Source organism: Struthio camelus, chromosome 4, assembly GCF_040807025.1.
Source record: "Struthio camelus isolate bStrCam1 chromosome 4, bStrCam1.hap1, whole genome shotgun sequence".
NCBI classification, from domain to species: Eukaryota; Metazoa; Chordata; class Aves; order Struthioniformes; family Struthionidae; genus Struthio; species Struthio camelus.
The window spans coordinates 58278273-58290330 of record NC_090945.1 but is presented as its reverse complement, the minus strand read 5'-3'; the positions used below and the strand labels follow the sequence as shown (position 1 = coordinate 58290330).

Below are 12058 nucleotides of genomic sequence, written 5' to 3'. Positions count from 1 at the left end.
CTGGTCCTTGTTTTTCTTGACTTCTTCCATTCTGCAACGAAGGGCTAGGGGCTCTCCATGCCTTCCTCTGAATATCCACTCGTCAAACAGTTCTGCCCTAGGTACATGTTCGGAGGCACTATGCAAAATGCCAGCATAATAAAATTCATCAGAAGGCCAGCTCGCAGACTTCAGTTTGGCCCTGCGAACCTCTTCTGACATTTCCAGCTTAGTCAGAGGTCTGATCCCCGACGTGCTGTCAGGAGCTACGAGTGTAAACGCCGTCATGCCAGAAAAAGACATGCAGCTCTATCAGTACAGCTTTGTGAGCTCAGGGCTGGTGTTCGTAGCCCAGACCAAGCAGCGTTGCCCCGAGGCATCGGAGAAGCAGGGAGCACAAGGCCGGAAGGAGCTTGCAGAGTCACCTGGTCCCACCACGCTCCCCCGAGGCGAAGCCCCCCGGTTCCATCTCTCCATCTCGCTCGGAGATGGTTGTGCAACCGGTTCTGCGAGGCCTCTGCAGCCTCCCCAGGCAATCTCTTCCCAGGCTTCAATACCACTATTTTTACTTGCCCTGTCAACATGCTATCTATCTAAATCTCTCTCACAGTAGTTTGAAGCCATTGTACCTCTGCGTACTTGTCGGGTTATTTTCCAAAGCTGCTTCCATTTATTTTCTAGTCTCTGACTGCTTATACCCCGAAGCAGCTGAACATACCTTCTAGGTTGGACATTTTTAGCAGATGTTGTAGGCAGAGACAGGAGACCTGTTTAGGAATATTATACGTCCTGAAAAATATGGCTTTGGACCAATTAAACTACTCATAAATTTGTGATGGATTTAATTAACACCTTGGATGAAAAAAAGAAAATTTTAAAGTCAAAATGTAAAAAGAATTGGAATTGCATTTCATTTAAAAATTGGCATGGTTTAGAAAGCGTAAAGAAGCACAAAGATTAATGAAATATCTTAGTAGATCCAGCTTTTTAGAGGCAGCAGCTGGCAAAGGGCAGCGTCGACGCCGCCGGCTCCGTGCGGAGGCTGCAAGCCAGAGGCGCCAGCGCAGCCGCACCGGAGGGCAGCCGGGCCGCGGGCGCCTCCGCCTCCACGCGAGCCCCAAGCCCTGGCCGCCGGCACCTCCCCGCACACCACAGCACAGATTTGGACCCGCAAGGTGATCTCCTTGCCTGACCTCTTGGGAAACGCAAAGACCGTTTCCCATTGCTAGCGAGCTTTTCCACAGACAGGTAATTAGCAGCTATGGCCAAGTCTTCCCGTTACCTCACCTTGGACACGCCAAACAGACTGCCACCCTTTCACTGTAAGGCAAATTTTCCAAATTCAAACTATTTTGTAGCATTTTAAACACTCGAACAATTTTGTGGCATTTTAAATATTTTAACTTACCATAATTACTTTTAAAGATGAGACCCCAGGAAAAAAGACACTATTTTCAACTAATGGAAAAAATATCACTCCTTGCTTGGTCCACGGCATTCTGCTTGTGCACCCCAAAAAGGAAAGATGCTGTTTTGTTGACTAGGACCTTCAGACTGTCACCTTTCCGGCAACTCGGCAGGTACACAAAACGCAGAGCGCATTTTCCTTGACTGCCGCGACGTAAAAGTTCTGTTACTATCATCGAGTCAAAATCACGAGGATTCTTTAGGTCACTCGGAAATGTCCTCCTTTATCACAGCTTTCAAAGTGCACATACACACAGTGTTATCAAGATTATTTTCATGAGATTAATATATGACATTATGCAAGACAAGTATTAAGAGATTATTTGGAGATTTTGTTTGAGATGTATGTCCTCCCATTTGTCTGAGATTACTTTGTAGATAGCTTTCTTAACAAGAGATTTAATTTAGGTACTAGTGCACCTATTTCAAAGTTCGTTTTAGGCTTGCTTATCTGTGAGGAGCATAACTCATATCCATTTTTATCATTCTTTAAAAATTTGGCAGCCGGACAAGGAGCGTTTTTATTCTATGCTTTTACAGCTTCTAACACAGAGTCTTAGGCGACGTCCACGAACCTTAGACGCAGCAATACAAATAACGGCAGCTGAGGGCAAAGATTTTTTGTGTAACCTGAGATAGACTATCGACATTATTAGCTGTTATCTTTCCCTTGGGGACTCCTCATTAACCTCTCTTTTAATATGAAAAAAGCTTTGGCTGGAGAGGGATGTAATTTGCCTTAGGGGTGTCTTTCTTCAATTAAATTATTGTAATATAAAGCAAATGCTGCTGTACAAATGCTGCTGTAAATATTATTAAATTTATTTCTGTGTTTTTGACATATAAACTGTTCTGTTTATACACACACAGCCTGTGTGTTATGTACTCTGATCTGGCATTCTTTTGCAAAAACAAAAATACAGATTTTACAGACACAGAGCTGCATTTGTGTTACCTCCCTTGATTTATGTCTCTGAGCCTGATCAGGTTCTTACCCAGGAAATTAAGAGGTGGCTGGGAGCCTCGATGGGCAGTGGAAGCCTACGACCTGAGCTGGATCTGAGCCTGTAACTGCAGACATATCCTGAAGCACCATCCGTCATTAGTTTTCGTACGTCCCGTTACCGGAGCGCTGCAGCTACCCCACTCTCCTGCACCGCCGTCAAGCTGCGGCCCTGAGAAGGCAGCCCCCTCGTCCAGCGGGGAGCACCTCTCGCACCTTCTCCCCTGCTCTGCTGGTGCTGAACCGCTGTTCACGTCACCAGGACAGAGGCGGAGAGAGGCTGCAACATCAAAGACATGCCTAGCTTCAAAACTACTTAAAACCTAACTTTAAACTCGTCTCCGCTCCTGCACTTAGCTAGATTTGGGTGGAGCGGGTGGAGCCGCCCGGTGTCTTCAGGTGACAAAGTAATGCCACAAAAAGAAACAGGCCAATAGCTCGTTTTCTGTGCACCTGGACGGCTCAACAACCGCAGCCGGAGTTTTGGAGGGAGAAGGAAGGGCAGGCGCCTCTCACGTCACCGCCCAAGGTGGACTAAGCACTCCCCGAAGGAGCCGGGGGGCCAGCGCGCCAGTAAGACGGCCGTCTCCGCCACGCTCATCCTCCTCTCTCCTTGAGAGCCCTTATTATGAGAGCAGATCTGCGCGTGCAGAGCAGGACACTCATTTGACTTTTAAAACTGAATCCAGTGCCTTTGGAGGTAGCCTCCTCTTACCTCCTGTCCCTGCCTGGCTGGACAGCACGCTAATTTTGGCTCTTCTGGGTGGCGAGATGCATTACTCATCAGGTCATTTATTTTATTAAGACTTTTCATCATGGTCCTGGTAATACTCCCACTCTAAAAAAAGATCAAATGACATCAAAAGGGAATCGTGTCTGAGGCGGTATTATTCCCCATTTGAATTCAGGTAGAGATACGTCACACAAAGGTATTTCAGTGCTTAAAGGAAAAAAATGCTAAGGCAGACTCTGAGTGTGCACTGCTGACAACCGTTTCACAGTGCTAGGGGCACAACTGCCTCAACAAATGACCTCCCACCATCAAATGACAAGGTTGTTCCTCCAGGAACCCCTGACTTGCCCTCCGCTCAGGGCCCAGGGCCGCCTTCCTAATGTGATGGTTGGCAAGAGAGCTCTTCATCTCATTTTTACAAGGAAGATCAGGCAGCTTTAACCACTTAAGACTAATTATGAATTACTGGAACACTGCGACCTGAATAGCGCTGTACTTATTCGTTGATTAATGGTCTTAGGACATTTACCAAGTATAAGAGTAGGGTTTTATTATAACAATGTCTGTCCTCTGTTGCTAACATGGAAACAACCGAATGGTATGTGCTTTCCTGAAAGACGCCATTCCCTAACCACTCAGAAGAAATTGAACAGGCAACGAGTACACAAAAAAGGAGACAGCGCAGCCAAGTAATGAAGCTTGAGCCGTTATGTCCAGGTTGTGCCAGGAATTTTTCCCTTCCGCCCCTCTTCAAGTTAGCAAAATGCGAGAGGTTGTGAATCTCAGAGCGCTCTCTCAAGGGAGGAATAAACACAGGGGAGAGATGAGCGCCGCGCGGAAAGAGGCGTCACTGGAGAGAAGAAACCGAGGAAGGCGGGGACTGCACTCCCAGGCGTGGGGAAATCAAAAAGGTACCAGGAAAGAGGAGGTGCAAAAGGCTCCTGGTGGAGGAGAGAAAAGGAGAAGCAGGAAAGAAAGTCGAACGCTGCGGCTGGGCCTGGTTGAGGGCACGGACCGTGGGACCAAGGAAGCTGATTTCTTTGGGAGATTTGCAGAGACAGCTAGCGGGATTGAGCTGCGGCATTGCGTTAAGGACAGAGCTTAAGAAAAGTACGCTCAGGGCGAGGTGTGAGAGGGTTGTGATGGGGACGGCGATGCTGGTTGTTGTGTTGAAGAGCAGCGGAGAGGCCGGGAAAAAGGCAGGGCCGTTGCAGCCGGTCTGCACGACAGACCGTGGCGCATAGGCTAGCAACGAACTAACGGGAAACTCCCGGCCCTTGCGTACTTTCCACCTGAGTGGTACAATTGTCTCCTTGCCTCTCCCTCTGCTTTTGTGTGAAACAGAAATAGTTTGGGGCAGGAGCAACCTCAGTCAGTCTGCGCATCAGGCCAAGGCGTTTTCTGTGTGTGTCTGGGTAGGAAAGTTGCTTAGGAATAACTTTCTGGCACAGATCTCAGCTCTTCATCTCATTTCAAGAATATATTTTCTTGACTGGTTCTTAAACTAGCTCCCAAATAACATAAAAGTCAAACGACACAATTCTGCTAAGATCTTCTACTTACTTGTCACTGGCTCCGTGGAGGTGGGCCAGACGGTAATAAAAACTGCAAACTGACCTTTTCTGCCACCATTCATGAGAGAGGACGGGAGTCATGAATCAAAAAGGCACCTCCTTCATCAAAGTACCAGCCAGCACATCCACGTAATCATGGTTTGTACCAAAAGCAACCCAGAGGCTGCAGGTTTTTCCCTCAAGACTCCCCTCCCCAGCAGCATCTCAGCACCCTCAGAGCCTGATGCCAGCTCAGGGCAGACCCAGACCCAGCAGATGGGGACGGGACCCTGGAAAACAGCTTGGGAAAGCAGCACCCTGGGGACCCATCCCACCGCTGCAGCCGTGCTTCCCAGGGAAAGCGGAGCGCTCCGTCAGGAAAACCGCCCGCCGCATTCGGCCGTGTCTGAAGCCCAGGGCCACGTGGGCCACCTCCTCTTCACGCGGCAGAGAACCGCCTGCGGCCCCAGAAAGTACAGGAACCGGACAAAACGACGTGACATACAGAAGACAGACTGGCAGGAACCAAAACAGTGTGGGATCATGTCATACACCTGAAGGAATATTTTAATCTAAGACAACTACGGCGAAGGCTTGTTTTTCAGAGCAAGTGATTATTATTCTATTGAGTCTTAAATTTTATTTATTTTATTTCTATCCATAACGTACCTGTATCGCAGTTACAGTAGAAACAGGGTTATATGTCCCATGGAGATGGGAAACTACTGCTGCTAGGTCTCATCTGAACTTCAGTTTCACAACAGCATTTGGTCCCGGCCTTTTTAACAGCATCACCACTTAAAGGAGCTGCCTGAAAGCTTACCGTCCTCCAGGACTATCCTCCAGAGGCTTCTCTTCCTCTGCAAACCCCTGGCACAACTCTACAAATCAGCCTGTGCTGACATACACGGAGGCAAAGGATGACTTACGGGCCGATGACGACATCCTACAGCAGGCGAGCTTCACCGTTTCCCGCAGAAATACTGTTACAAAACGTGTGACAAGCTGGAGTGGGAGGAAAGGGGAACATAGGACAGGGACAGCGCTGTTTTCTCCCCCATTTTCACTATTCAGCATATCCCGCATATCAACTTGAAATGGGAAGAGAAGGAAAAGAGAGGGTAGGTATGAAACCTTTGGTTTCTCATTCCCCTCCTTTTGTCTGCTTCTCACATAGCGCTTATAACCACAGGGCTTGAGGATAAGAGCTGCAAGTAGCGCGTATGCACCCAAAGAGAAACGTGGTCAGGATTTACGCTTCCAAGTCCAAGACTAAGATTTACAAAATGCCACCAAACTGCGTAGGTCACCCAGAAACTGCCAACACCAAAGCTGTGGCCACACCAGATGTCACTACCTCGGTCTTGCTGAGTGTCCTCGTGCCTGTCTTATTCATAGCACATCTACAACTCGCACAGCGACGTGTCTGGCCTCAGGCTCCCGAGCGCACGGGGCCGTCGGCGTAAGGGCCGCGCACGCCCAGCACAGCGCGCCCTCACGGCACCGCCTGCAGCACGGAGCACAAGACCGCTTTCTTCCAGGGATGCGGCGGGGACCTCGCACCGTGTATGCAACAACTCCAATTTGGTCATAATCCTGGCATACGCTAGGCGCTTTTAGTCCCTGGCCGTAGAAGCAAGCAATGCAAACGTCTCCATGCAACGCGTTGGCGTATTCCCAGTACTGTCAGACATCACTAGACACCTCTCCTTTCTCTTTTACCTTTGCTGCCAGGTAAATGAAGGGAAAGCATAAAAATTCTTGTTATAAACAAGCAAACAAAATTCCTAGGGTTCTGCAATTCCAAATTGGTTTATGGCATGTATGTTCTTTTATGGGAATTAAACCCCTTGAAAGAATAATGCAAGCAATATTATTTTTAAAAGCTACAACCTACAAGAAGCTTATATTTCAAGGACTACTTTCCTTCTCTCTTCTTGCCCTCACTACCTTTTACCCTCTCTCATACAATTCTAATAGAGGATGGGGATTTTTTTCATTTCGAGGAATAGTTTAAGAATGATATATGCCCAAATTTTTGTTCGCTAAGTTTTTTCATACTCCAATAGTCAATTTGTTTCTTCCTGTAATACACTGGTAGCTGGTATATTTTCTCCTTCTGCCCACAAAAGAAAATAGAGAAGTAATTATCCATTGATTCCGATTTGTTGGAGTACGTGCTGTGTGCGAGCCCGCTGCCTTTCAGCCAGATGTTGCAAAACTACTTAATATCACTCCCGTCCGAGCTCCAGATTGTACTTCAACGATGACATATCGTGAAAGCCTGAAGCAATTCAAACAGACAATATCCATGCTCAGTAGCAGATACAGCTTTCTTTTATTGCACACTGTGGATGTGAAAATATGTTAGTTGCCAGCTAGGGCGGAGTGCTTACTGGATAGACCCTCAGTGAAACACACCAGCTAGATTTAGAATCGGCATTATCTGAAATAATACGTAAATCTGCAGTAAACTGCTGCCATTTCCCTGAAGTCAATGATACTGCTCTTGTTTAAACCGAGTTAATCTCGAACTTCAGCTCTTCCAGTAGCTGATAAATTTTAAGAAAACTCTTACGAGGTCTGGATTTGTTACAACGCATTCACTTTATTTTCCTATTAGAAATGGTATAGTTAAATGTCCCTTGAAACTGACGTTTATGACACCCGGGCCTGGTTTGGGCTCTGAAACAGGGTGCATCCGTGTCAACGGTAACGGTTTCACCGTAACTGAATCTGCCGAGTTCCTCCTCCGATTGTATGACACATGTCATACGTTATGACGTAAAAATATCTTGCTACGAGCAGGCCTGCTGCAAGGGGCAGTTTGGGGAGTGAGGCTGACGGATAAGGAAGGCGTTCTCCTGGCCCCCTTCACACCTGCCTGATAGGCAGCCTGCTTGCGGGCTCTGCACAACCGACAGCCTGGGCTTGCAGCGTGCGGTACCTCATGGGCGCCAGCAGCGGCGGCGTTGTACAGTCATTACTGACAAAACAGGGCCTGCCTGATAAGCAAAGCAACTACCTGTTGTGAAGCTAAGTGTTGGCTACGCGAAGAATGAGATAAAATACAGTAAGTGTTAAAACTTTAAGAAGCTTAGTAAAACAAATATTGTTGTAAACACTGTGAAATAAATGTTTTTGTAAATTATGTAAATATTTTTCTATTGCACGCGGATCCGAGAACTGTTTAAGTCCAAAGAACTGTTTCAGCTCGGAAAGCCAGCCAAACATCGCCCTGCACCACCAGCTCGTCCTGGAGCACACGCAGCCCCACGACAGGATCCGGATCCGACTTGGTTGTTTAGCTCGGATGACTCATCCTCCTTGTGCTCTCCTTAAGCTAATGGCAAGGAAACAAAAACAGACAGAACAAAGCTGAACACGGTATCATTTTGGCAAAGCTACAATTCCCACGGTTTTGTCACTAAATGCTGCTTGCGCTCCTTGTGTTCACCTGGATTCAGGCAGCAGGCTCGGTTCGGAGGCTGAGGGGCAGCCCCCGCGGCTGGCCGTGCGCGGCGACAGCTAGGCCTGCCCGACCGTCGCGCCTGCAGGCCCTTGGGGTGAAAGCAGAAAACGCGGCTGTGCCCCCCGCCCCGAGGAGACGCCAAGTGCGCGAAGCGGGAGGCAGGGGCGCCACACAGATGCCCGGGCCCCGTGGCCGCCGGTCCGGGAGGGAGGTCCTGCCCTGGCGAGGCCGCCCGCCGCCGTTCCCGCACGGCTTTGCCCTGCTGGAGCAGCAAGGCAACGCACAATTGCTAAAGGAAAAAAAATATTATGCGATGCGGGAACAGCGACCGTACCCAATTTTAAAGGACAATTTAAGCACAATTGTTACGACTGAGTAAACTACCATCGCTCTCAGAAGTGATTCGGGGCGACGGGGAGCATGTCTAACCCCAGCTCAAGCAGCTGCCCGCCTGCAAGCCCGTCTGTTTCCTCCGCCTCCGTCAGCCGCCCTCGCAAGGGACGTTCCCGCTCCGGGCAAGCCCCTAGGACCCATCGGCAGAAGCGGCGCTTCCCGGCCTCGGGAAAGACCCTTCGGTCCCTCCGCGCCCCTTCTGCGGCCGCCAGCACCAGCACCAGCGGCAGCGGCGGCGGCGGCGGGGAGGGGGGGGCGGGGGGAGGGAGCAGCCCCCGGCACCACGGCTGCGCTCCCGCCCGAGACGCCGCCCACGCCCGCGCCCGGCGGGCTGAGCGCGCTGGCGCAGCCCACGCGGGGCGGCGGGCGCGCCGGGGACGCGCGCAGCCGCCAGCGCGCAGCCACAGACGGCGGCGGCGTCCGCGGGCCGCCGGGCGCTGACCGGCCCCTCGCACCTCCGCGGCTCGGCGCGGAGCCGGGGGATGCGCGGCCGCTGAGGGCGCCCATGGCCAGCTCCGGCGAGCCGCCGGCGGGCGGCGGCGGCCCCGACGGCGAGGAGCGGGCGGGGGGCGGCGGCGGCCTCGGGGACGGCTCCTTGAGCCAGGGCTTGAGCGTGCTGGTGGGGCTGGCGCTGTGCGTGACCATGCTGGGGCTGGGCTGCGCCGTGGAGCTGGGGCAGCTCGGCCAGCAGCTGCGGCGGCCCGTCGGGGTGCTGCTGGCGCTGCTGGCGCAGTTCGTGGCCATGCCGCTGCTGGCCTTCCTCCTGGCGCTCCTCTTCGCCCTGGACGAGGTGGCGGCCGTGGCCGTGCTGCTGTGCGGCTCCTGCCCCGGCGGCAGCCTCTCCAACCTCATGTCGCTGCTCGTCGACGGGGACATGAACCTCAGGTAGGTGCCGCGCCGCGGCGGGTGCGGGTGCGGGTGCGGGGCTGGGGCACACGGGCACGGCGGTCTGACACCTTCGCACCGTGCCGGGGGAGACACGTCCAGCCTCGAAACCCGCCCCTGGCCGGGCCGGGGGGTCGTCCTTGCAGTGACAAGCGCCCCGGACGGCTGCAAGTCTCCGCGATCGCTTTGCTTTCTGCAGCCAAACGGGCCGGCGCCCCCCGCCCCCCGCGGCTGCAGCTGCCCTCCCCGGCCGGGCTGTTCCCGCGGTGATGCGGTGCCTCTTTCTTTCCCCCCCCCCCCGCAGTATTATCATGACGGCCTCCTCCACCTTGCTGGCCCTGTTCCTGATGCCCCTGTGCCTCTGGGTCTACAGCCGCCACTGGATCAACACGACCCTGGTGCAGCTGCTGCCCCTGGGGGCAGTGAGCCTGATGCTGGCCAGCACCCTCCTGCCCATCGGCCTGGGGGTGCTCATCCGCTACAAGCACCCCCGCGTCGCCGACCTCCTGGTTAAGGTAGGCGCGGCGGCGCCGTCCGACGGGGCGGCCGGGCTGCCCCGGGCCGGACTGCGGGCGGGCGACCCTGGGGCCAGGCTAACGACACCGCGGCGGCGCCAAGCCGAGCCGCTGCGAGAGCGGTAAATGCCGGTGGGCAGAGCCGAGCGCGCAAGCACCCCAGCCCCGAGGGAAGGCAAACAGCGGGTGATCACGCGTTCCCGTCTCCCGTATTCGTTTAGGTTTTAAAAAACGCAGATGTTAACGAATATCTGCATGTTTTCACCCGTCTGCCAGAAACCACTCGTGCGGCGCGGGGAGAGCCTGTCGCAGCCCCATGTGCGCTGCACTTCAGCACGGGGTCCGGCCGCTCGCAGCTGGGCCGGGCCGGGCCGGGCCGGGCCGAGCCGAGCCGAGCCGAGCCGAGCCGGGCCGAGCCGAGCCGAGCCGAGCCGAGCCGAGCCGGGCCGAGCCGGCGCAGGGAGGCGCGGACACTGCGGGGCAGCGGTGCAGCTGGCGGTGCGGGGGGCGGCGGAGCGGCCGCCCGGGACGGACTGACGGGGCGGGCGCGCAGCAGCCGCTCCGGTCCCGCCTTCCCCCCGCTAGATTGTGCTACTCTGGCAGGGTATCAGGATTTACGCCCCTGAAATAATAAACCGTGGATTACAGACCTAGGACGAGGGAGCCGCCGGGGAACAGCCCGGCGCTCGGAGAGACGAGGGAGGGCCGAGGTGCGCGGGGCGCAGCGGCGGGGGCGGCCCCCGGCCCCGCGGACGGTGCTTCCCCGCCTCGCCCTCAAACCCAGGCTTAGCGAAACCAGCCCGCAGGCAAGGCGACACTTTCTTAAAACAGGCAAACGGATTAACTAAAGCACGAAAGAAAAAGCGAGGCTCTTAGCTTTTCAGCAAGTCTGCCCAGCCGAGGGGCGGTTTCAGCCCCCTCCTTTCCCGGGATGTGATCAAACGCCGCAAGGATGTGATCTCCTTGCTGTGGTTAATTTGCTTTTAAACTAACAAGCCCCGTGCTGCTTGCCGGGGCCTCTCTCTGTGCTTTGCTAGGTTTCCCTGTGGTCCCTCCTGGTGACTCTGGTGGTCCTGTTCATCCTGACCGGAACCATGCTGGGGCCAGACCTGATGGCACATATTCCTGCGTCTGTCTACGCCATAGCGGTGCTGATGCCTCTGGCCGGGTACGCCTTGGGCTACGGCTTAGCCACGGTCTTTGCCCTGCCGCCGCACTGCAGGAGGACAGTGTCCCTGGAAACGGGGTGCCAAAACGTGCAGCTGTGCACCGCCATCCTGAAGCTCACCTTCCCACCGCAGCTCATCGGCAGCATGTACATGTTCCCCTTGCTTTATGCGCTTTTTCAGTCGGCAGAAGCAGGACTCTTTGTGCTGGCATACAAGATGTACGGGAGAGATAGCTACAAGCAAGACGCTCTCGGTGAGGAGGAAGACACGGATATTTCCTACAAGAAACTGAAAGAAGAGGAAGTGGCCGATACTTCGTACGGCACAGTGACCACAGAGGAGCACAGCTCTGTTCAGATGGAGCTGGTGCAGACTACGCTTTAGGCAAGATGATGAGGCAGCACCCAGGGGCGCTTGACGTCAGCTCTGCTTGCGAGCGGCCTGCGGGCCGCGGTGCTGCTCAGCCACCATCGCTTTTTTAGCAGCTCCCATTGTACAATGTGCGCTTACTACTGTGCCAGTTGCATTTCCTCCATAATACGCGTGAACCAAAGCAAAAAAAAGAACCTTTGCGACGCAGACCGCTAACTGCACACCACATCTTCATGCGAGGGGGCTCCTGTCAACCTAAGCGAGCCAGGGACGCGTACCAAGAAGGGGAGAAGCGCTCGCCGGCGCGAAGGCCCGGGCAGGCCGCGGTGCTCGCGTGCGCCCGCGCCCCCAGCCCCTGTCAAAACACCGCTCATTACTGCTGCCGCCGCGAGCGCGTGGCGGAGCCGAATCGCACCTGTACCCCCCCTCCCCGCTGATTACCCCCCCCAGGCGCCATTAAAGATTAAAGGCCACGCGAGGGCCCGTGTAGTTCATCAGGGGAGCTGCGCTCCCCCGC

General features: G+C 54.1%; 1 protein-coding gene across 1 annotated transcript; it reads left to right on the top strand.

Annotated features, from left to right (window-relative positions):
- The first annotated feature begins 9105 nt into the window (after positions 1-9105).
- On the top strand, positions 9106-12014 carry SLC10A4 (solute carrier family 10 member 4). The gene is made up of 3 exons (XM_068940976.1): positions 9106-9485; positions 9790-10000; positions 11038-12014. The coding sequence occupies exons 1-3, from the start codon at positions 9106-9108 to the stop codon at positions 11551-11553; spliced, it is 1107 nt and encodes a 368-aa protein (XP_068797077.1). The 3' UTR covers positions 11554-12014.
- Positions 12015-12058: the final 44 nt, after the last annotated feature.